This window comes from Parasteatoda tepidariorum, chromosome 10 (assembly GCF_043381705.1).
Source record: "Parasteatoda tepidariorum isolate YZ-2023 chromosome 10, CAS_Ptep_4.0, whole genome shotgun sequence".
In the NCBI taxonomy this organism is placed as follows: Eukaryota; Metazoa; Arthropoda; class Arachnida; order Araneae; family Theridiidae; genus Parasteatoda; species Parasteatoda tepidariorum.
Genome location: NC_092213.1, coordinates 12,521,943 through 12,549,032, shown reverse-complemented (window position 1 = coordinate 12,549,032; position 27,090 = coordinate 12,521,943). Strand labels below are relative to the sequence as shown.

The following is a 27,090-nucleotide window of genomic DNA, read 5'->3' as shown; positions in this document are numbered from 1 at the left end:
TTAAATTAGGAGAAAAAAAAGTTATTGTAGAAGAAACAAGCATCTTAAATAAACAAACCACTTCTCATCTTTTAAAGCTAACTAATTTTTATGATAAAAAATTAAATTGTTTATATTCAGAATTGTTTATATTGATTTAAACATAATTGTTTATTTATTTAAAATAGCTTTATCATTCATAATTGGTAAATTTATTTTTACATAGAATTATATCAGTTGATATCATTTTTATAAACATTTATATAATTTTATATTTGAAAATATTATGTATTGGATATAAGAAAATGGGATTCTATAAAAATAAAAAAAAATTTTTAATTTCTCATGTTTTTTAATTTTTTTTCCTATCTTGCTATATTATTCCTACTTATAAATTTTTTTAGAGCAGCGGGTTGAAATAGTTTTAGTATTAAAACCATTAAATATAGAGTCCAAACTTCCCCTTCCCAACAGTATGTTTGATGGTATTTATTTTTTAATACATAGTACTTTATTTTGAAAAGTTGTTTAGTTTAGTATTTTTTTTTAATATTATTTTTCAGTTTTTTTTATCCTTTATTTTTTTTTTTTAGATTACTGCTGAGGATGTTACCATTACTGTTGTTGATAGTTACGTCCTCTATGAACTCAAATGTCCTGTTGTTGTGCTGCCAGCTTCTGAGACTAACTGTACTTTGACTTTCTTTCGGGGGTCATTTCTGTCCATGAAATTTCAATCCGATACAGATACTGATGATGATGATTCTTATTATGATGTTCCAGGTATTCGCTATTAAATTCAGCATTTTTATGAGTGTTTCGAACTTCATTGATTAATATGATTTAAAACTCAAATGTCATCATCAAAACAAGTTTTCAGTATATCCGCTTTCCTTTTCAACTCAACAAATGAGAAATTATTGTAGACATTTCCCAAGACAAAAGTTAAAATGTTTCTTTTTTTTTAAATTATTTCTTTTGATGATTATCAAAAAAGTTCTTGTGATAAATAATGTATATTTGAATGTAAATAATAAATTAATTTATTAATGGGTTTTCTGAAATTTTATATAGCCAAAACCAAGACAATTCATTAAGGTTGCCACCAACGTTCATAAAGTGCTTTTTGTGCTTGTTAATTCCTTGTTGTTAATTTATTCCTTGTTTCAATTTTGATGTAAAAAATATTTTATAGAAGGGATCAAGCTGTTTCATGAGAAAGTTAAGCTTAAAAATTCCCTTAAAAAAACCAAAATGGTCTGAAAGGCTTTAGCAAAATGCTAATACTTAAATTTATCTCTTAACTAAATTGCACACACCCAGGAAAAACAAACAAGTTAAACAAGCATGTGGATTTAGATTAGAAAACACATAGCACACAAACTTTTGCCCAAACTTTTTCTTTAAAAAAAAAGAAAAATAAATAAATATTTAAAATAATACCTAATTACAACGCAGTAATATGAAGGAATAAGAAAAATGTAATTTCCAATTGAAAATAATCAGTAACCATGACGATGTTCAAGAATTAAAATTAAACAGTACTCAATTAGTCATTTTACTTGCATAGATAAGATTTGGATTGAAAATGATGCCACATATATTTGCTTACTGGAATTAAGGTATAAACATGTATAAATCATTGAAACTAATAACTAATTTCAAAGATATGAAATAATAAGAAAATTATCAGTTTCACTTGAAAATAAGCAGTCACTATGCAGAGGGAAATTGATTTAAGTGAATGACGTCAACCAAATAATTAAAACGAATAATCAGAAACGAAATAATTATTCTGCAGAATAAAATAAAGTGAAATTGACCTAAAAATAATCAGTCACTTTACATGATGATCTGTATTTCAAATAACAAAACACAGTTGTGCTTAGCTGGAATAATTTAAAAATGAAGAAATTATTATTGAAACTAATTCTAAAATACGAAAATAATAAAAATGTTAATATTTTCTCTATTTTTTTTAAATAAGGATATGAATAAATATATTTTTTACCAGTTTTCTTAGGATTATTTCAGTTACATTTGAGTGTAGTATGACTTTAGATTTTTGTAATTTTGAACTTTTCTAAATTTTTTTCTTCAAATTTTTTTTTTAGCCCGCATAGTAACATTTTTTATTAAAAGATCTAATTGAGGAGTTAATCTCAGGCATCTTTAACACTTCTGCATGCCTCGATAAAGGTGTTTTAGTTATAGTCTTCAACTCTGGATAGTATATAATTTCTGTTGTTATAATTTCAGATCCATTTTATATGGCTCTTGGGCAACCTATTCCTATTGATTCATTCTCAATTGAAGATCAAGATCTTTCTGACAAAATTGTTCTCTTAGCTACATCAGAAGTTAAAGCTAAAAGCAACATCATAGGCTTCCAACTTCATGCTCAACAAAAAGGAACATTTATTTTTTACGTTTGTATAACTTGTTTACTGATTGTCAATAATAACTTTTAGATTCATTTTTATTTCATTTTTATAATTATATCGTATGTTATGATGTGCATTCACTCTGAATGCTAAGCGTAATGCATGAAGCTCTGCCTTTTTTCATTCATTGCTTAATTGTTTAGATATTGTAGAAGGCTTTCCTAATTATACTGAAAAAGTCTATTGCTATTTTTTTATGCAGCTGAAATTTTATACATAGTTTAGTGTTTATTGTTACTCCTTTGACATTTTCATTTTTTTTCCTTATCTACTGTAGATTGAAAATATACAGCCACAAAGCTATATAAATTTTTTTTTTTTTTTAAATTTTACTGTATATAAAACTGTTATGCTTATTAAATATAAAACTGTCATACGATGAGAAAAATATGAATTAACCATTATAAATATGAATGAATTAATATTTATTTTACATATTTATTTATTTTACTTATTATTGCATAATGTATTTTTGCAATTTATTAATTCATATTTGTAATGTAAATACAGCTTTTAGTCGCATAATGCACAATCATTTGATCAATAAAGTAGTTTTATTGACTATAAATTTCTAGTGGGTGTGCAGAATATTTCACTTTAAAAACCACAGTTCTGTACGCCTAGTGGCACCTTGAAACCCATTCAGCTTAAGACAGATGGGGGTACCAAAAAGTGGTTGACTACAATGCTGTTGGTTTTTAGATTGTGGAGCCTTAACTTCTATGATTTTTTTGGATGACAATTGGTTATTGCTAGAGTACTTAACTTTTTGCTATTTATTCTTAAACATTTTTATTAAGTTTACAAGTTAAGAAATTACTTTTTTTTTCTTTCTGTATTTTGAAACCGAAATGATGCAACGTCAATTCTTATACAAGAGTTCAAACTTTTATAGTGATAACTACTTATTTACCACTGATACGAAAAAGATACACGTTTAAAAATTTTAATGTTGCTAAATGCAGACATCAGCGTCTTATATAACTCTTGCCTGCATTGTGGAAATTGTATGTTACCTTTAGCATCACCAGGAAGGGTCTACAGCGTGAAGAATCTTTTCAGCAATTTTGAAACAAATGTTAGTAAGTGATTTCTTCTTTTTAGGAGTATGGTCATTGGTACAGGACTTCTTTTTGAAAATCCATTTCTTTTTCACAGACTCTAAGACAAACTATGTGCTTGTTGGCTAGTCACCAGTTATTTTGTGAAATAAAAATGGTTCTACTGCATTATTACATTTATACAAATAAAATTCCAAGTAAGCAATCAGGTACTTTCTTTAACGAAATAATAATAACAGTAGAACTCAAATTATTTAAACTCTAGTTATCCAACAGAACTTCTTCTTAGTTCTTCAGTTTTTAGAAAAATGGAGAGATAATATAAAGTTATATTTCATGATGCGGCACATCGTGAAATAGATTTTAAGTGATAAGAAATCATCAGTAAGTTCAAAATTATTATAAAATTGAAAGCATATAGTGTTTATATGCTTTAAACATTTCATGATATTTAAATTCCATCCTCCCTGTGAATTAATTTATTTGCCTGTTTAAATTAAAAGTCAAAAGTGCCTAAGTATTCAATTATCCAGATTGTGTCTAGATCTCACTAATTCATGCTGGAGTTCTACTATTTAAAAAAAAAAAATTATTATCTTTCAAGTTTTAAATAATCAAATTTTTTTAAAAAAAATATCTTCTTTGCACAGGTCTTAAAACCAACATGTGACTCTGGAGATTATTGTGAAGATTCTTTAGATTGTGGATCATCCTGCAACTCTTGGAACATCCGAAGTTGCGATGAGGGATCTTCTCTCTGCTCCCTCATCTCACGGTGTGTGGATCCTGACTCTTTGCCTTCGTGTGCAACCAACTTGTCTTTCCACTCAAATTACGAGGTTGTTCATGAACTTGATGTTGATGTCCCTGATTCTGGTTTTACTCATAAATTATATCCTGACACTATTGGACCAGAGATATTACCAGGATACATATTTGGCTTCAAGTCTGTTGGCAATTTTCGACTCTCTTACAGAAATTGTACTTCCGAAGAGATTGCAGATAGATTGAAGGATGAGGAGGATGAGTATTTAGGAGTTTTACATCACCTAAGAGTGATAATCGTTGAGGAAGAGGAGTTGCACATGCCAATTACGTACAATGATGTGAGTATTGTAAAATTGTTTTTCGAGCATTGCTTTAATGTTTTTAGTGATTTTTTAATATAATTTATATGTTATTGCTTTGAATTTCTCCTAAATTTGATCACGCACCTCTAAATTAAATTTTATTTTCTATGGACTCCAAGCAGCAGTCAAAAGCACCAGGTTCTGTAGGAACCACTTTCGGAACCTATACTTGAAGATTCTCCAAGGCTCATTGCCGCAGCTAATCTAAGAATCTTATTTTTCTTACAGCTTATTACATGGACACTATTAGAGTTGTTTCTTTTCCCAATTCGCCCTGTCTGTCCTACACAATACTACAGTCTCCTCAATTGTCTAATATCCTCAATTAAAACATTTAATCTAATTACTATTCAAAAACTAGTAAATATAGTAAACGTTGATATTGCTATACATGTGACTAAACTCTTTTTGTTTCATACCATCTCAAATTTGTGCATATTCAAAACATTGGCGTTATTGTTCTTAATGATTGATTACACATGAATGATGAATATACAGTCTACACTTTTTTGTATGATCCCTCATTATAATAACCCTTTCATTAAAATGACTGATACATTGAGTACCATCTGATGTCGCCGACTGGCCTGTGTTAGGATCCGGGAACTGGCCTTGCATCAGAAAAGTTCTGGGTTTGAATCCCGAGCAAGGTATGGATGTTCTTTCATTCTTTGTACTATCGGTCCTTACTGTGAGAGTAACATTGGCCCTCCTAATATAGTGCCCCTGAAAGAGTGGCCAACAAATCTGCCCTTCAGATACCTAAATTGACAAAAGCTCATTCTCCAGGTGAGCATTGGAAGAAAAATAATATTTCATAGATACAATGATATATTATTATTCAATCGGAAAAATATACAGAATTTATGTAAAAAATCCTTGTATGTATTTTGCAGCACATTATTTTTTTTTGTAATAATACAATGTAGCTATTAAACTAACAATACTTTTTATTTTTTGAAATATAATTTAACTTGTTACTCTCAAAAGTTAAATAATGTGTTCAATATTATATATGTTTTACAATAATTTTCAGACTGGAACATATTCGGTATCTGTGATTGTAGAAAATTTGTTTTCTAATGACCTGGAGAATAAGGATATTTCGGTTCAAATTCCAATTACTAATCTTTCTTTGACAATCAGTTATGAGGATGTTCTAGTGGGAGAAAATGTAACTATTCTTCTGTATTATATTGGAAGCAACATCGATGCTTATTGGATCTATTATGATGCAACAGAGTACCAATTTTTAAATGGTAAGTTAATGTCTCCAAATTTTCTAAATATTAAATTTACATGCTGAATTGAAAAAAGCTGCTTTTTTCTTGGCAATTTATATGTCTGCAGTGTTCTCCCTAAGCGTTTTTAGATAGGGGGCCCGCTCTATCTGCCCTTTGTTCCCTATAAATGCACCCTTTTTGTAAAAATAGGCTGCCATTCATTAAAAACATAGCCTTTTTACTCATATTCCACTTTTAAAAAAAACATAATAAGGCACTGTTTAAGTAATAATTACACACTGATAAAATTATCTGTGTTTATGGGTTTAATTCTGATTATACTATTACAAATATTTACTTTTTTAGGATTATTCACAACTGTTTTAATTTGTATAAGTTTCTCTTTTTTTCAAGAGGTATATTAATTAACCTAATTTTTTAAAAAAAAAAATTTTTTTTTTTAAAAATGCTGCTTTAAATGTTTAATTTTTCATAATTTTCAGTTTAAATTATAGAAAAAAGCTTTCAAATGATTAGGTTTATTAAAAAAAAGAAAATGATTAGGTTTATGAATCAAAATTGTTTTTTTTCCTTTTACTTTATTGAAAAAAATTTATGCTTGGATATTGTTTTTATCATCCTTTTAATTATTTTTTATAAATTATGGATTTTTCTCTTGTTTTGAAAATATGGGAGAACTACTTTTTGAAATATGTACATAGAATAGTATAAGAGGATAATTTAAAAATTGTTCAGGATCAAATTCAGTTATTACAAAATATTAGGCATTTTTATAAATTTTTACGGTGTTAAATCAGTGCCCTTTCAAAACTCTAAGTGTCCTTTTTGGTGAGGAAGCTTCCTGTCCTTTTTTATTCCTAAGGAGAACTCTGAATATATATTTAAAAAATGTTTTTCCCAGAACAGCACTGTCTACAAGTGTACACTGACGGTTCAGCTACTGTGGCTCATACAAATGCTAGTGTTTACTCCAGGTATTTTAACCTCAGCTGAGCCGTTGGTAAGCGTTGTACAAATTTTAATGTTTAAGTGGATGCTGTTCACATGGCATTAACTCAGATCGCCGAAAGAGAGGAACAAAACATTACGATTTTTATTGATTCACATACCACCATCAGGGCTATCTCTTCAATTATGCCTGTTAGAAATAGAATTTTCTGATTTGCTTGCTAAGTTTTGATCTAACCTTCCTCAGCCAGATATCCCTGCCAGTTACCATAGTATTAAAAGAATTATTACAGATATCATGAAATTATTACCAACCTATCCAGTGGGAAGATCTGGGATTCCTTGCTGGATAATCCCATACCATATGATCTGCCCAGCTGGGTGGGTATGGCTAACTTCAGGATACTGACCGGACATGATTACCTTAGGAAGCACCTTCATAAAATTGAATTGGCGGACTGTCCGATTCGCCCACTCCGCCTGACTGGTTCTGACATGAGCATTAACCACTTAAGTCCTGGACTTACTGACGTACTAGCTGTAAATTCTGTAAAGAATTTTAATCATTTTATTCGTGTTTATGAACTGTATTCGGCTGCCTGTCATAGACTAATGGTGGACATACCCAAGTCTGGCGTAGGGTAAAATTTTTTAAAGAAAATGTAAATAAGATGTATCGGATCAAACATTCACTGAAATAGCACACGCCACCAAAACACACACAAAATTAATTAAATGAAGAATGCATTAAAAGGATAGAATGCACTGACATGCATGGTAGCTTCCATCCTTTTATTTCGTTCTTCATTTTATCATATTCTTTATTTTATTGTATTCTTCAATTGTTTGTGTGCTGCTTCAATGGAGTCCTAGTCCATTATATATTATTTACATTTTCTTCAAATATTTTATTCCAGTTATAATAGTACCAGCTTGGTGTTGTTAATTTAGTTAAATTGATTTATTTGATCGACTTCTCATATTCTTTAATTCTTATTATTCTGTTGTTTTTTTTTTAATTTTATAAATTGTGCGTGTTATGATAATAATAATGGTAATAGGGTATGGCTATAAATTGTGCTTTTATGTATGCAAGTTTGTATAGTATATATATTTTTGGCAATTTTATCTAGATTGTATATTTGTTGAATTATTTATTCTTCTTTTAAAAAAATCACTTTGGCCTACAATTTTCAAGAGACAATGGTTTTTTTAATGTCTAATAATAACAATTAGTTTACAATTTAATTTTTTTCACATAGTAAATAAAAGATATTCATCATTATACTTCTTTGTAAAATATTTAAAATAAAAAAAGCTAAGGTTTTTTTTTTAAAAAAAGATCGAATTTTGGAACAATTTAAATTTTATTTTGCATACATTAGTTATGAAAAAGTTTTAGATTTTATTCTCGATACATAACTTTATATATTTATGTTGTTTTATTGTTTTGTTTTCCCTTTTCGAAATCTAGTTTCTTTTAATGTTTTGAAATTTTAATTACTATGCTTACAAAATGGTAACAGTGTTTGTTTATTATATTTTAGAGCCTATAACTGAGTCAGGGTTATGGAAAAATATCTCATGCAATTCAGCTGGAAGTTATAGTCTTGGTGTCAATTTAACTAACTTATGGAATACAGAATATGATTCTAAAGATTTCAATTGTTTCTGGCCTATTAGTAGAAATTGGTCCTTAACTTCTAACTCTCCAAAATCTACACCTCCAGGTATATCTCCAACTGCATATATATTTTGAAGTATCTTTAATAGTTTGCTCTTAGCTCAGTATTGTGTAGTTGATTTTCTGGTACACATATTTTTTTTCAATAATAATCTATTGAATCTTATGCTGTAGTATCTTTAATATTGAACTTAAATTTTCACATCTAATATGTAATATATTGTATTTGTTGAGTGTTTAAAATAGTTCTCACTGCTATAAGTTGTTAAGTTGAGTGTTAAGTCTTATAAAATAAGTTCTTGACTTATTTCGTTCATGTAATTATTACATGTTTTTATGCATTATTTGCCAACTTAAAAATTTCTTTATTATTCAAAACTGAGTTTTATTGATTCCCTAATAATTATTTTACAAGTTGTGTGGTCTTGAACTGGCCCTTTTCTTGTTAAACTGTCATCAGGGGTGATTGTATTCTGAGTGTACCTCGGAATTCTGGATTTTTCATATCATTCTTCCCGGTCTAAAAGCAGTCCCTGTGATTTTCACCCTAATATTCATAGAATTCAGCATATTCTCAAACTTCTGCAAATCAATAACTTAGAATCCGACGAAATTTTAAAACTCCCCCCTCCACCCCGTTAACGAGACGTTTACATACACGTGATTCATCGCCAATTTGATTCTTTTTGGTTGGGGGATTTTTTGGTTGCTTTGGAAGCTGATAATATTGCAATTCTTATTCACGCGATTTTAATATAAAACATGAATTTTGGTATTCATCTGATTTAAAAGTTACGTGTTGTGATTCATATTCACGTGATTGAAAAATCATACATTGTGCAGGGATGAGATTTTTCCGCTTTTTTCACTTTTATCTCTTGAATTTCAGCTTTTTTATCAAAAATTCAGATTTTCTAAAAATTTCACTTTTTTTATNGTATATGTTTGCGTTTTTAAAATTCAATATCGTGATTTATATTCACTTGAATTTAAAATCCAATATCGCGAATCTTATTCACTCGATTTTAATATCAAACATGAATTTTGATATTCATCTGATTTAAAGGTTACGTGTTGTGATTCATATTCACGTGATTGAAAAATCATACATTGTGTTTTGTAAATTTGTATCTACGCATTTTGAAAATCCAATGTCGCTATTCATGTTCACATGAATTTAAAATTCAATGACGCGTTTCGTATTCATGCGGTTGTAATATCACACATCGATTTTCGTATTTATACGTGATTTAAAAACTATGCAGTGGGATTCATATTTACCCGATCTAAAAATTTTGCGTTTTGATTCATATTATCGGAATTTAAAAATCCAATATCGTAATTTGTATATGTTTGCGTTTTTGAAATTCAATATTGTGATTCATATTCACATGAATTTAAAATTCAATATCGCGATTCATATTCGCGTGATTTTAAAATTCAACAGTGCGATTCTTGTAAGAAGTAAGTTTTTTCTTGAATTAGTTACTATAAAGGTGTGACATTCTTCATTAGTTGATAATTTAATTATAAATGCCAGCTCAAAAAATCATGTTAAATATGAAACATGGTATATGAATTATCTTGATATCGATTTTTCAGGGTTTTTCACTGTGTCATAATTAATCCTGTGACATATCTATTGATTTTTCTTATTAATATATATTTCTGTGTCATAAGAATTACATTCTTAATGAAAAAGGTGTTGAAAACCATACAAATTACTAATATAGAGCACTGGGATTCAAACCAGGCATTGCTCAGATAGAAATTCAGGATGAAATGCTTCAATCACAAATGGTAAAAAAAAAATTCTCTAAGCTAATGTGTGTCTTGGTGTCATATTGGTACACCTCCATCAGTTGGATAAATGGTAGAAAATGGTAAGACCGAGATGACATAATACAATTCAGTTTGTGTCATACTAAAGAGATAAAAATGTTAATAGTAAAATATTAAAATAAAAGAATATTTTAAAAAATTAATGATTCCCCAATGTTAAACAAATATGGTCTAGCAGCAAGATCATTAACAATAGAGTTTTTGTTTTTGATGATTTCGTTATTTCATATGTGCACCTGGAGAGCACCTGGAGCACCATTGATCAAAAACAAAAAATCTATTGTTAATGATCATGCTGCTATCCCCTACAATTTATATTTACTAATGAATATATACCATTATGACACCAAAACACATACAGGTTTAAAGGGGGGAAAATTACTATTTGCTATTTAAACATTGGTTTTAATAAAATTTAATATCACAAAAAATTACTCTGATAATTTATAATTGTTCTTTTTAATCTTCATATTAAACTGATAATTTTATTTTTGTTTCTTTAGGAGACATTCAGTTTGAGTTGAAATATTTTGGAAGTAATTTACCAGTTCCTGCATCATTTGTGGTTGAATATGGAGATAATGTTGTAGAAGATGCAGTTGACATAGAGTCTGAATCATCGAATGAATGGAAGACATATTTTTCTCATTGTTATGAAAATGGAGGGAATTTCACTGTGTCCGTCAATATTTCAAATCATTTGGATTGGGAGGCTTTTGAAATTGCGGTAAAATAATTATCAAAATATTTTTGATTCTTGCTTTATTTTTTTACTTCTAAGCATAGAATTGTTTCTTAATTTAAAATGCAAATTATTCTTTATATCTAATGTCTCTCTTTTCTAAGAAAATGTGTAAAAGTAGAGTAATTTTTTTATGTTATTTTAATTTCAGAGAAAATTTGCTTTTTTCATATTAATATATAAATTTAGAATTGAAACTTAACTTTTCTAAATTATTAATTTTTTTTTTTGTTTTATTAGTTTTAAATTAAAAGTTTTGTTTTCATGGGAAAATAATATTTTTTTATGAATATCATTTTCTGTTGTATTTTTAATCTTGTTTAATGTGTATTGAACATATATTTAGTAATTATAAAAGGTTTTAATTGAAAATATTTTTAAATGTATTCAATTTAAATAGATTATTTGAAAATATTATTCTTCGTTATAAGTTATGTGTTAGATCCCTTTTAATTTAAGCTCAACTAAGAATGAAAATTTATCTCAAATTATCCAAAATTCAAATTAACTGTCATTTGTATTATTTAAGCAATAATTATAAGAACTTTGGTGTAAGGTTCTTAAAATAAACAAAATTTTACAACATTAACAGTTTTTACCAAGAATTAATTATTGATAATTAGTATATTTAAGCCAATTTAATTCATATTTAAGCAAACATTTGTATAAATTAATAATTGCTACTATTAGCAAAATAATGATTTATTTATTTTTACTAGTAATTTAAATTGGATTAAGTTAAATTAATCTCAATCCAGTTAATACTCAATTATTCCAATCCTAATTTATTAAATGAAAATTAACCTGTGCATTTCAGTAAATTAAAAATATTTTTTTTATATCTCAATCCCTTACTAATGATGAATAACTTGTCACTGTTAAAAGTGATTTTAAAAAAAAATAAATATTTTTTTATTCTTTCAATTAAAGAAAACTTTCATTTCAGGTCAATGTATATGAAGGGCTGGGTAATTTATCTGTTACTCCTTTTTATGTTGCATCTGGCTCATATCCTGTGGATAAAATTGAACTGAAAGGAAGGGGCAAAACTGACGCTCCTTTAGATTGTACAATTTATTTCGAAAATAACATAACCGGTAATTATTTATAGCCTGAAAAACTATTTGTTGCTTAAAGATGTCTTCGTAATAATATTGATTTTCTGAAATTCGAAAATATTTTACAAATAAAATTTATTAATTTACGAGCAAGTGTTACTATTTATGACTCATACTAATGGTAGCTACATAAATTGATAACAATTTTATTAATTTATACTGTTACTTTTAGTTTGAGACATAAATAATTTTCAATTTGAAAGTGAGCTAAAAGATCTGCAAAGCATGCAAATTAAATTGAAATTATATAATCATTCAGATCTTAATATATGATGAAAATGATTTTCTTTCAGAGACAAAAAATTGCTTTTGGTTAAAATGGTTTAATGCACATTTTAAGGAGTCAGAAAATCAAAAATTATGTAATTGCATCTCCTTTAAATAAACTTTACGTTATAGTATTAAAATAATGATTTAATCACACTGCATTGCATGAAAACCAATCCCAACACCATTCCAGCTGATTCTTATGCAAAAATACCAGAATTCAAATAAGAACCCCTTTTCCTTTCGACCTTTATTTATCATTTTTCATAATTTTATTACCATAAATTTGATTTGCATAAGAAAAATTATAATTTTCTGTTAACTTTCTTTTGAAGAGGAGATTATGATTTTTTTTTTATGGGGAGAGAATTTTATTGTATTTCTATTACAATATTGTTCTTATTTAAATTTATTATATAAGAAAATCTTTTTTCTTACCCTTCAAATATTATTCATGACCACAAAAAAATTTTATAAACATAGGAACTTCTCCCATCGCTCAAAAAAATTGTGGGAGATAAAGTTTAAACAGGACTCAGATTCAGGAGGTAATTTTAAATAAAAATCAACAGGAATAAATTATATTCTGAGCTTATTTTGGCTGTGGATACATATATTTTAGAAAGTTCTCTTCTAGAATGATTGTGAGCTATGAACACTTCTTTTTGGCTGCCTTTTAATGTTTATAATATTTTGTTTACAATCGTGCTTATCATTTATGGACAACCAAACACTAGAGGAATAATTTCAGTTTAAGTCTAATCTCGAGAGCCTGAAACATCTACCTGATTATTTGTGAAATTATAATAAAATTAATGTAAATCAAATTAGAATGATGTTTATATTCCATAAAGGGCGATTTTATTTCTTAAACATATTTCAATATTTTTGTAGGTCATGTCAATGTTTATGAAATAAAATTTGAAGATGAAAGTTACAAGGAAAATTCAAGCGAGTCTGTTATATCTTATTCTTTTTCTAAGGTAATGTTTTTTTATTTTAAAATGTCTCAGAAAGGGTTACTTTTAAATGTAAAAAAAAATAATAATTACCGCATGATGAGGCAGATAGTTAGTTAATGACATCTTTTTGTTTGTTGATGTAAATTTTGGAACCTATTACCTAATTAAAGTCTTATGATGCCATAATTTGATCTGATTTAGTTTGTTATTTTATCGTTGCTTATTAATTAAATTTTGCCTTTTGTGATTTATATTGATTTGTTTGTTTATGCTTATTTTTGTTTAGATTGGAGAATGGAAAATTTCTTTTGTAGCTTGGAACTCTGAAGTTAAAGAGCAGAGCAATTCAGTTACGTTACTTATAAGAATCCTCGCTAGCATATCAGATTTTGAGTTCACTGCCAGCACAAATGCCACTGAAGTGGATGAAATTGTGGAGTTTACAATAACCTTTACTAACTTGGATGACTATTCTTGCATTATGTTTGACGGAGGAGATGAGGCAAAACTAGTAGCATTTGGAAACGAAGATATTTGTACTTTATATTATGAAGAAAGAAGCTTTAATTTCGTTAAAAAGTCTTCAGCAAGGTAAATTTGTTGCCTAAAATTTGCTACCGTTTTATTTGTAACACTAAATCTTGTTTAGTTTTAATTTACTTTTTCACCATTCATTTATAATTTTTCATGTGTTAATATTTACTTAGAGGAAATGTAGAAAATCATTGCAGGTCAAAATTTTGCGGATTTTTTAATAAAATTTACGTGTAACTATTTAAAGAAAATATAAGGTATCTGGGCACCTGGAAAGGCATGAGAAGTCATGAATTTTGGTATTGAACAAAATTTGTCATGAAATGTCATGATTTTAACTAGTTTTTTTTAAAAAAAATCATGTTATATAATTTTATGTTATGGAAATATATGTTATAGGTATATGTTATAGAAATTCAATGTTATAGAAATATAATTTTTAAAATGGAATTTACCTCAACCCCCCACCCCCCAATTTCATGGTGTTCCGAATATCTGAATTTGTCATAAAATCTCCACTCACAGTCATATTTTATTAAAATATAAAATGTTTTTATCATGTTCTTTAAAAATTATGGTGTTCTTTCAAAAAATGAAGGAAAACACATCATTTCTGGAGTGAATTATCTTTTAAACTTCTGTGATTTCAGAATTTTTGTTATTATTTTTATTTTATCACTTTAAAATTCTAGCTGAAGCAAGCCTGTCATTGTTGATTTTTTTTAATTCTGAAATGAGAACAGAAGAATCAGGAGTATTTCTTTCCTTTCCGATGAACAAGAAAAGTATCATTATAGTATAATTCTGCAGAGAAAGGGGAAAAGAATTTATTTGCTTTTGTATTTTTTTCAGCTATTTTTTTGCTTCAACTCTTTCTTTGGTCTGTTTTTTAAATTTAAAATCTATAAGTATGAAGATGCAAAGTTTTGGTTATACCTATCATTTCAATTAATGTTATTATAATGCTTTTCTAAATTTATTGTTGTGTTTTTGTGGGAGAAAATAGTAACTTTGTTAAGTCATGAAAAATTCTAGGAATTAGCCGTGAAAAGTCATGAATTTGAAAATCCAAAATGTTGCACATAGATACCCTGAAAATATATAGAAGCACTAATTTATTACATGTCTTTACAAAAAACTTGGGTATGGGAATGTCTGAACTTAGGACAATATCATTTGTTACAATTTGAACCCATTGAAACTTCCACCTTCATCACTGTCGTGCTGCATGATCCTTCAATTAACTCTATTAAAAGATTAGAACCTTGATCATGTGATTCTCCCTTTACGACTCACAAAAAGATGTATGAAACGAGCCTTTCTGATTCCTGCAGCCCAAGATCAATTCAGTACTCATGTTTTAGTATGTATTTGTGAGGCATCGACCATGTCAACCTTCATCTATGAATTGGTACCCCAACATATAATCAAGTTAACATACCTTATATACTAGTGATGTTGGAATTGTATTTTTGTTAGTGGTAGATACACTACAGTACTCCCGCACCAGAATTATAGCTGTGATAGAATTCGATGAATGGATACCACTAGTTGATTCATTGCTGTTTACTCGGCTGACTCATCTTCACTTGCTGTTCGGAGAACCGCCTCCTCGATGCGATGCTTGTAACGTTTCACTTTCAATTCATCATATTTTAATCGCTTGCCCATGTTTTAACCAACAACGCCTTACCTTCTTTGGAAGCACGATTTTATATATAAAAGACTTGTTAGATAAAAATCACCATCCTAACATCTTTGCATTTTTACGCGCTATTGGAATTTTAAGTTGTATATAATTGTTTTATACTATTTAGTGTTTTAGTAAATTTACTGTTTTATTGATTTGCATTTGATTAGTAAATTTACCGTTTTATTGACATGCAGTTTTATTGATTTTAATGTATGTAACTTTACAACATTGTTTTAGAATTTTCACTATCTTATCTGATTTTATACGTGTGCTTTACTTAACCTCTTAATCTGTTTTTAAAACCGTGTGTTTGGCGCAGTATGTCCTTTTTTGGACCTTGTACCACTAAACCCCACATTCAATCAATCAATCGATTCATTGCTGTTTCGTGAGAATCCGGAAGAGCTGTATTAAGATCACCGTACTTTTGTGTGCTGATCGTGAGAGCTGTATTAAGTCTCGGCCGTGGTCGCTCCTGTGTTGCCATTAGCAGTCGAAATATTAAAGTATATAAGGAAGAGGAATATAAATTAGCACAGTACATCATGCTACAGAGACAGCTTAGATTGTTTTGGCGAATGTAAAGTTCAAGTTCTCGATCGTAACAGTCATGATTAAGTTGAGTCGCCGCAACTTTTTTAGAATTTCACGATTCTTCATTGGTTAATCCATTCATGTCATTATGCACATCTTAGCTATAACCCTTCATGTATTTAGGGGTCTATCTTCTTTTTAATTTCTTTAGGAAACGGAGAGATGTTAAAAAGGCAGAGTGGAAAGATGATTCTACAATCAGGTTTGTATATTTAACTTCTTCAAAACTGCTTATATTTTTTATATTGAATATATTTAATTAATTTTTTTACTTATAGTGCTAAATATAATGTCTCTCAAATCTTCGTTAATTTTTCTTTATGCAACATGGAATCAAAATCTTCAAATAAGTTTGTACTTTTCAAAGAAACTTTTTCTGCTGTTATATTTAGCAATATTAGTGCTAAAAGGTTTCATTTACTTAAGACTCCTTCATAATTCTGAAACCGTCGTATTATGTTATTACTGTGTATTTTTTTAAAGTTATTAATTTTAATTTTCAGCCTGGTATTATCAGTTTAATACCCTAAGAGGAGTATACCATATTCATGTAAACACATCTTTTAAAAATTTAAATCATCAACATGATCCACTCTTCTGTTTATTGTTTAATTTTTGCATTAATTTAAGTAAGAAGACTAAAAGAGTCAATCTATAGAAATGAGTCACCAATGAAACTTCTTGTAGTTAAATTAACTATGTTATACAGACATTTTTCCTTCCATTTTACACACTCTTATAATTTATTATTATTTAATAAAACATACTTAATTTGATATGGATTTGAAGAATATTTTTATAATACAGTAATTTAATACCCAGTTATTCTACAAAACAAGCAAACTTTAATGGATAGAAAAATTCTTAACAATTTAACTTCTTGGCGGATTCATGTTCTACAATAGATCTATGCTTTTGAGGCCTCTCATTCTTTTTCGGTTTTCTTTTTGCATTAGAACTTTTTGTTCTAATTGTCCTGCTTCATGCAGATACATTCTTTTAAAGTTCATAAAACTTTTTAAGATCCTGAAAATGTGTTTGGTTTTAATTTCGAGTTCTTAAATATTATTTTTTTCTTAAAAATTTTGAAGTTCTTCATCGATTCTCAGTTCCCTGGTGTATTTTCTGATTGCTTACAAAATAATGTTGCTAGTATTTAATTACATATTTATTAGTTTTACTTATTTATTACTTTAACATATTTATTGATTTTAATTTTTTTTTATTTAGCATTATAAGATTCCTAATAGAGTCCTTCATCAAGTAAACCTAAGTTTCTGAACTCTGTAGCACTCTAGTAATCTAATTCTTTATTTCTTTTTTAAACGAAAATAAACAGTTAGTAACGTTATTTATTTTTATTACTTTAAACTCATGATCTCTTTTAAGTTTGGCATAGTACTTTACATTTAACCCAATTCAACCAGACTTGAAAATTTAATTACCTCACATATTTTTCGTTTACTTAATCTAAGTTTCATTTACCAATTTTAAATTTCATTTCTAAATATAAATATCATTATTTAGAATTATTTTTATTATTTTTAAATTTGTTTATCCTTTCCTGATTGTGAATTCCAATTTTAGCATTTTGTATGAGTATGCTTTCGGTGGAGATTTCCCAGCATCTGTAGATGTCTTTAACTCAGTTAGTAGACTCAAGAAAGAAACAACTATTTCTGTGTCTGACGGAGAATACGAGAATCCTTTACTTTGGATTGATAAAAACTCTACAGACAAAGAACGTCCTATTGAGGTAGTTCGATTCTTTATAATTTTTTATTAAAAAAAAAAATTATGTTTCATTTCCTAACATGTATTTTTAGAAAATTCATTCTTTTTTTCTTAATTTTCCTATCATTTTTGTAATAATTTCATATTACATTGATTGTTTTATAGGCACATATTGTTTATTACCAGTCTAACATCTAAGCTTCATAAAGCTATTTACGTGTATAATGCTATTATATCCAATCATTGCTTTTTCACATTTGACTTATAGGATGTTAATACTGTAGAGCGCTGATTATCCGAAAGCCGGTGTATTAGATTGTCCAATTATGCAGACCACTCAAGGACTATGTGTTTTTCCCAGCTTCTTCAGAATGGAAAATAACGAAAATACTTTTTAATTTTCAGAATATCTGAAAGGGTTCAAAAAATGGTTCTTTTGATCTTCCATGACCTCGAAAAGAATCTTGCTTTCTTTCTACCCAGCTTCAAGGTGGGTGGGAAGTATTTTCTAATAAAGGAACAGGTTTCTAATAAAATTTTAGAAAATTAAAACTTTTTAGCATGCTATTTGTAATATGCTATAATAGGCACTACTACAATTTAAAAACCTAAGCCTGGGAAAATATGAGGGGAAGTTACGTAAAAATATTCTCATTGCTGTTTTTTTAAGCTGTCCAAATATCCAGAATTTTTGTTGTCTGGATTGGGTTTGGTCCCGATTGAACTGGATAATCAGCGTTCTACCATTTGATATTTTAATTATACAGCATGGTCACAGAGCAAAAAAATCAAGAAATTACAGTGGGTGATCGGTTAACGAACATAATCCGTTCCAAGACTATGTTCGCTATCCGAATTGTTCGTTAACCGATCATCGAATCACCATAGACTTTTATGTGAATCGATTAATTCGTTCTGGAGACCCTAAAAATTACATTTAAAAAAATTTATGATTTCTTAGTAAGTTTTTTTAAAAATAATACATACATATAGTCTTACATATTAATCAGTCCTTTTCACTTTTTGCTTATGGGGCATTGAAGAACAGGTCCAATGTCGATTGCTTTTCTCTCTTTTTCAGGATGTTCCGGAAGTAATTAATAGCATTGTCATTGTAAAGATCTCCAACCCAACTGACATCAGCTTGGTTTGGGTGCCATTCTAAGACCATTGCTCTGACATCCTCTCACTTTTTCAAAAGATCTTTAATGGCAGATGTTGGCATGGATCCTCTTTCGTTTCCTCTTGTTCAGAAGGAGACACATTTCGCTGTGTTTCTTGGTGTTCTTCATTCAAAATTTCTTGGAGTTCTTCTGCCGTCAGTTCACCTTCATGTCCCATTATGAGCTCTTCTATGTCACCCTCATTCACCTCCCCTTCCAGATCTCTAGCAGTTGTCAAGATTTCATTCATAATTTCAGGGGTGTCTCCCTGATCACCTCCGTCTCCTTGAACGAAGGATGGACACAGCTTCCGCCAAGCAGAAATCAACTGTCGCTGTGTGACTTCTGATCACGCCTTTTGAATGATACGAATAGCTTCAAGAATGTCAAATTTTTCTTTCCAAAACTTTTTTAAAGTCAGTGTTGAGGAGAATTGGCTTGCTTCAAAACACCGACGAAACAGCGCGCGAGTGTACAATTTCTTGAAAGCCGCAGTAACCTCCTGATCCATCGGCTGAAGAAGTCGTATTCGGAGGTAAAAACTGAACTGTCAGTCAGGGAAAGTCTGTCAACAAATTATCTTCAAGATCCTTTGGGTGGCCTGGTGCATTGTCCAATACCAGCAGTGCTTTCAACGGCAAGTCATTGGCATCAAGGTAGTTCTTGATGCTCGGGGTACAAACTTTAAATAGCCATTCTTTGAAAAGATACTGCATGACTCATGCCCTCTGATTCGATCTCCACATTACTGGCAATTTGCTCTTAATTATGGAATTTGTTTTTAATGCTCTGGGATTCTCAGAGTGATAAACGAGAAGTGGTTTAAGCTTCATATCACCACTAGCGTTAGCTCCCAAAAGTAACGTCAACCGGTCTTTCATAGGTTTATGCCCAAGAACACTTTTCTCATCTTTCGTGATGTAGGTACGGTTTGGCATGCGCTTCCAAAACGAACAGGTTTCATCACAATTAAATATTTGTTGTGGACGATACCCTTCTGTTTCAATGAATTCTTGAAATTTGAGACAGTACTTCTCAGCTGCTTCTTTATCTTCACTAGCAGACTCACCACGCATTAATACATGTTTAATTCCAGACCTTCTTTTAAACTTTGTAAACCAGTCAGCCGTAGCTTTGAATTCTAACTCCTCGGACGACGAACCTGGAGTTTGCTCTTTCAATTTCTCTAGCCTTCTCTTGAATGATAGGCATACTAGTTACATCTCGTTTCATTTCCCGTTCATTTATCCAAACTAAATTAACTTCTCCATTTTATCATGGATGGCACTTCTTTGCGTTGCAGATGTGATTTTCGTTACTCCTTCAGCTTCTCATAATAATAATTATTGAATGACCTTTAAATTCATTGTTAATTCAAGTTTCATTTAGAAATTATTAACACTAAGTATGCTTTAAACATTTCACCTATCAGTGATATTATTTTGTATGCAAAATGATAATAAATGTTTAATATTAATTTTTCTTCTGGCCGAGTAGAGTTCGTTAGAATTCGTTTTGTTCATTATCCGAATATGTGTTCGTTGTCCGAACTCAAAAAATCTTTTTTGAAAGTGTTCGTTATCCGAATATGTGTTCGTTATCCGAACACAAAAAACTTTCGTGAAAGTGTTCGTTAACCGATCACCCACTGTATATTAATTTGAAAAAATCAGGAAATTTTACTAAAATACCCAGAGTCAGGGAAAATGAATAAATGTATATTTGAGGCAACTAAAAATTTCATATTTTTCAAAAAAAATGAGGATTTTTTAAGAAAAACATTTTTTTTCCAACCTAAATGATATGTATAAGTTTTATGTAATAATGATAAAGCATAACTGAAAATTTAATAATAAAATTTATGCCATCAGGTTCAAAAATCAGAGAAATTCAATAAAGTCAGAGAATTTTTTTCTGATGTCCCGTGCCCTTCCCCCTTAATCTTTTTTAAGTATGTATCTTTCTAGAATATTCTTTAATACAAAATTTAAAAATTCCGTAATTTAAAAATTTTCTAATTTAAATTTTAAAAATTCTTTAATTGTTAGAAAATTATGTTCCGGTTTAAGAACTAAGTCATGCTCCTGATAAAAGTTAAGGGCCATTCAAATATTATAAAGCATATTTAGGACTCTTTCTTTTTTATCAGTCAATATAAATAAATCGCTATCCCCCTCCCAAGGTGGATCTTAGAATAGTCCCCCGACGATTTTTCGAAATCTCATCAAACTAGGTTTCTGGAAGATATTTCAGGGTTTTATTTATTAATTATTTTTATTTTATTAAAAATATTTTAATAAATTTATAATAATTTATATTGTTTATTTAATAAAAAAAAAACAATGTTGATCCAAGTAATACTCGCCAACTTGGCGAGATTTAAAAAAGTCAACAAGGGGTGGGCTGAATTATATTACTATTTACATAAAAAGGCCGCAACCCTACCCGTGGTTTTTGCTTTATAATTTTTACTCTAGTATTCTAATTTTAGGATTAAATTTAAATAAAAAATGTTGTTTTGCATTAAGTAAAATTTGCATTTTAATTCATTTTGTAAAATTTTGTCCTTTTATGTTTTCTTTTAGTGTTCAAAGCTCTTGAACTCTTTAAAAAAAAATTCCAAAATTCAATTTGAATTCCAAATTTGAAATTCACCCCACCCCCTGAAAAATTTTTTTTAATTAAGTTGTTTTAATATATTACATATGTATTCAATGGATATACTACTCACACGTAAAAAAAATCATCACTGGTCAGCAAAAAACAAAAAAAAATTAAGTAAATAGAATAAAAAACCCTGTCTGCCGATTTAGGTTCTTACATAATATTTGATTCCTCTTTTCTTTTATACATTACTTAATTTTGGGACTCACATATTTCTAAATCAATGATATTTAACTTTTTCTTATAGCATTTTAGAGGCCATTCATTTAGGTGTGAAACTACAGCCATTTTTAGAAGTAGCAAATCTTATTTAGCCTCTCAGTTGTGGAGTGCTTATCAAATAAATGAAAATGGTGAAGAAGAAGAAATAGATATCAGTGATTTGAAAACTCACAATTGCTCAGCATTGAGAATTTCCAAACGATCCTTACCTATTGGTTTATATAAATTGAAATATACAATAACAGTTTATGGTAAGTTTAATTTCCTATTATTAATATATATATAAATAATAATATATATATGTGAATGTATATAGCATAATAAATAAATACAAAAAAACACGAAGAAACTTAAGAAAAACAGTAAGTTTTATTTATTGCGCATAAGCTGCAAGTAAATGGAACTCATAAAATAAGTTCAAAATATAGAGAAAACCTGAGGAAAATTACAGAACAATGAAAAAAGGAGAGTAGAAAAATAATAATAAAAAAAAACAAGAAACCGGGGGAAAAATTCCGAAAAAGGCTAAAAAATTTTAAAAAATACAGAAAATGAAATATATAATCTTTACGTCAGCTAACACGATTATATCCGCAAAAAAGAGCTATTTTTTGCGGATATAATCGTGTGAGCTGATGAAAAGATTATATCCTTTAGTATACCGATTTTTTAAAAAATTTTCTCCTTTTTTTGGAAATTTTTTTTGCGGTTTCTTGTTATTTTTATTATTATTTTTCTTTATATATATCTGTAAAATGATGGGTGAGCAGGACAAACAGGCATGGAATTTAAAAAGAGAAGTAAATTAATTTTATTTAACCTTCATAATCAGAGAATGAATATCCAAGTGACACATATATCAAAGTAGCCCCGGATAAAAATTCGGAAAAATCTTGGGAAAAAAAATCTGTTATATGTTATGTCTTAGGGAATAAGGGTAATCTGTGTAATTAAAATTGGTCTATTAAATTGGTCGAGGTAAAAAGTCTTTCTCACGGTTCAGGAAAAATCGAAAATGTTAATTTATGCATATTAAACTAAAAATAGATTAAAAGACAGGTTGTGGATGTTAAAGTGTGAGAAGGCATTTAATTTTGAATAATAAATGAAGAAGATTTAAATAAAGGAATAACATAAAAAGATTAGTTTAAGCGTTTTATATTACATATATCTCTCTATATATATTCTTTTGCTCAATAAAGGCAAACTTTGTCACCAATAATTGGTATGAAGCATGATGGTTCTGTTTATGTTTAAACTTTCTAGACATTTTAAAAAAGATCAAAAACAAATCTAAATAATTTAATGAGTTTTTAATTCTATAGAATAACAAAACTATTCTAAATAAATGCTTCACGTATAATTTATTCAACACTACTTAAATTATTATTTAAGACAACCTAACAAAATCAATAATAACTATAATGTTGCCAATAGATAAAGAAATATCCGAGTTTGTCATGCTACACGAGAGAAATATATATATAGATGATTAAAAATTAGATTCTTTTCTTAAATGTTTGTCTGCTCATTTATATGTTTTTTTTTCAGATGAAGTGGAGGATAATGAAACTGATTACAAAAACTTTGAGATATCGTTTGATAATCATACTGTTCTCGGAAGACGAAGTGTATTTACATATCTTGAGATAATTCCTACTCCTCTTATACCAATGCTGATAAAAGGTGGTGCTTCTTTTGTTCTTCGTAGTTTTGGTCAAACATTGCATCTTGAACCAACTATTTATAGTCAAGACCCTGATTACCCAGAAGAAAGAGTATGCTTTGTTTTAATAAATGCTTAAAATTTATTACAATACTTTAGTGCATTAAAGCCCAAGTGGATAAATGTTCTGAGTTACATGTTTGCATAATTATTATTTGAGTTGCATATGTGTTAATTAGTATTATATGTTGTCAATGGAAAATAAAGGATGCCTGACAGCTGAATGGTAGTATACTTAGTATACTACCATTACAAAGTATACTTAGTATACATACAAAGTATACTTAGAGACTTAACACTTAGAACAGATTGCTCCTGTACCTTAGAAATGTTCCTGTTCCTGTCCAATAAAAACTGGATTGGGCTTAGTAGACCTTGGCCCACCATGGGCTGTAGCTCCACTGAGATTAGTTTCGTTTAGAAAATGAAAGTTACGCTTTGTCTTTATTTCTTGTTTTCTTGTCTGCCTGCTTCCATACAGTGATATCTATATCTCTTAGACACGCATATGAACTGTTTGTGACTTAGCATTTTAATATGCTGCAAAAAATAAAATGTTTTCAATGGTTGATATGGAAATATGTTTGCAAATTGCACTTAAAACCTTCTTCCACTCATAAAACACTCACAGATAGTCAACTTAGTACCTTCATCCACTAAGAAATCAAAAATTATAAAACGCAATTGCGCAAACAATTATAAAATTCATTTATCCAAAGGTAATAAAAATAAAATTTTTAATAACTTTTTATTATTTTATTTAGTAATGATTGAAAAAGTTTAGAATTGTAAGATATAAAATTTTTTTAAAGATTAAAATTTTTTTTATGGCAAAATGTTACGTTTTAACAAACAATTCTTGGAAAATTGAATTTTAAAAAAGTCCGATATTTCTAATTCAATATCTAACAAACTGTATGACAAATTTTATTAATATTTTGCCTTTTACCGTATAAAATTACACTCTTTAAGATGATGTAAAAAACTTTATACCTTACAATTCAAAATAGACTGACCAGTATTAAATAAAATTATAAAAACTATTAAACAGTGATTAATAATTACTTTTTGCATGGAATTATTTTGGGATAAACGAATTTTATAAATGTCTGCAAAAAATTTTCTACTCTCTTAAAAAGTTCTTGAGATATGATGAAATGTGCAGAAAGCAAAATTTACATTAAGTGATCCAAACTTGTGACCATCTTTCCCAAATTGCGGCCACCCCTTAATGTTTGGGATAAGGAATAAAAATCGGTCAAAATAAAAGTATGTTTATATGAAGAAAGTACGTTTTTGTGTCTATTTTTCTAATTTAAAATATTGTCTGCACATATTAATTAGCATATTTGCAGTCAACCTCTCGAAGATGGAGTCCTAAAATTCAAAAATCCGACCATTAGATAAAAAGTTATTTAGGGTGTTTTGTTTATTTTTTTGCATTTTGAATTTACTAAGGAGTTATTAGAAGAGAATTCGAAATCGATAACTCAATCTCGTACATTCTACGTGATATTTATGCATTACTACAATTTTGTCAGTATTTTAATGATTTATTTTATTTTTTGAAATTTTATAATAAAATATATAAACTTATTACAAACCACTTGTGGAACTTATTTCTGTAAAAACTGTAGCTTAAACTTTCCTGGCAGTACAAATCTTGATTACAGTTTTCCCTGCTAACAAGGTAAGTACGTATCTCAAAAGTGCCTGTGAAAACAAAGTTATGCTTAAATTAAAAAGCATTACTCAATACCTTGGATACAGTACAAGTTAACCACCAGATTTGCCCTTAGGGAAAAAATATGCCTCTTTGAAGTTTCAGTTCATTCACTTTTTAAACAAACAAAAAATTCTTAGCATGTGTGCATTCGCGGTGTAATGATGGGCTGTCCACCTTCTGGGCTGTCCGCATCTGGATCAATTTAAATTTGTCTTTAATTTTCTTTTCTAAACAGTTTGATAACTATTTAATATTTTTTATTACATTTATAAATTTTCATTTTTTTAATTTAAATAAATTTTTTTTTAAATTACATTTTTAAAAACAAAAAAAAAAGATATTTAATTTTTTAATTGAAATATATAGATTATTTAACAGGGTGCGTAGCGATTTTAAAAAGTGCTTATTTTAGTTTTTTAAAAGCCCTTAAAGGTGCTTTTTTCATTGGTTCGAAAAGTAGAATTCTTTCTTTCGAAAAGGAGAATTCTGTCTTTTCGATTTTCACCACGTATTATGAGATGGTTTCGGCGAGATTGTTGCACTCTCATGTGCAACTCTGCTGCATTTTGCAAGGTATTCTCAATTTCAGGCTTCATTTTCCACCCTCAGATATCAAACCTAAAAATCTCTTGATCATTTTATAATGGCTAATATAATCAAGAAAAAAGTTCTTTGTCAGAAACTAGTTATTTCATCATGATCAGGTAAAGTCTTTTAAAATTATTTTGCGTTTTGTTAATGTATATAGTGCTTGGAAAATATTTTTTGAGTACTTAAAAGGTGCTTATTTTTTGTTGAGAGCACCCTGGCTATGCACCCTGTTTAAATAATTTAACATTTTAAATAGATATCTTATCAAATGTTTCAGGAATGAAAATAGGAAATAAAATTCAAATATTGAAAATTATGATTTTTAAACTTTAAAAGTGTGTCATTTCTTTATTTTTATTTTAGAATTTTGAAATTACTTGGTTTTGTTCTCGATTTGATACCAGTGAATCCTTAACTGAAACGGGAAAGCATGAATATGAATCTGAAAATCCTTCAAAGCCAATTGAAGACAGATCTACAATAAGTGATGANAAATTCCAATGAGTGCATAGATTTTTTAAAAAATTTTTTTAGCTGGCCTATTTTGATATAGAATTAAAAATGAATATTTTAATATAAAAATATTGATGAGTGACTACATTTATAAGAACAATCTGTTACATTTATTTTGTCATATTAAAAATCAAGAGAAAAAAAAACACAATTTTAAATTAAAATTATGGTTTGCTAATTGATACTTAAATTTAATTGTTAAAGAGTCTGCCCAAGCCAAATTTGCTACTGCTTAGGGAACCTTCACAAATTCAACTTTAGGAAAAACGATAGTTTCACAAAATACTTTTTTTTAAAATTTTATTTTTGTGTTTCGCAAGAAACGAATAAATCCATATTTTTGTGTTGATTTTTTAATGTTATTCTTAATTTTCACAAATTATGTCTAAACTTTCACAAAATAAATACCTCTCAGAAAAACCTAGACAGACCCCTTTCATTAAATTCTCTATTTCATCTAGTCTTCAAATTTCAATTATGCATTTGTTTCAAAATGGTTGCTATGCATT

General features: G+C 28.5%; 1 protein-coding gene across 1 annotated transcript; it reads left to right on the top strand.

Moving 5' to 3' along the window:
- Nucleotides 1–2,208: 2,208 nt before the first annotated feature.
- On the top strand, nucleotides 2,209–26,688 carry LOC107437261 (uncharacterized). The gene is made up of 13 exons (XM_043044132.2): nucleotides 2,209–2,408; nucleotides 4,135–4,590; nucleotides 5,651–5,873; nucleotides 8,354–8,536; nucleotides 10,836–11,059; nucleotides 12,021–12,171; nucleotides 13,354–13,442; nucleotides 13,708–14,012; nucleotides 16,394–16,444; nucleotides 17,830–17,998; nucleotides 22,051–22,276; nucleotides 23,577–23,803; nucleotides 26,432–26,688. Exons 1-13 carry the CDS (start codon nucleotides 2,250–2,252, stop codon nucleotides 26,570–26,572), a joined length of 2,604 nt encoding a protein of 867 aa, XP_042900066.2. The 5' UTR covers nucleotides 2,209–2,249; the 3' UTR covers nucleotides 26,573–26,688.
- Nucleotides 26,689–27,090: the final 402 nt, after the last annotated feature.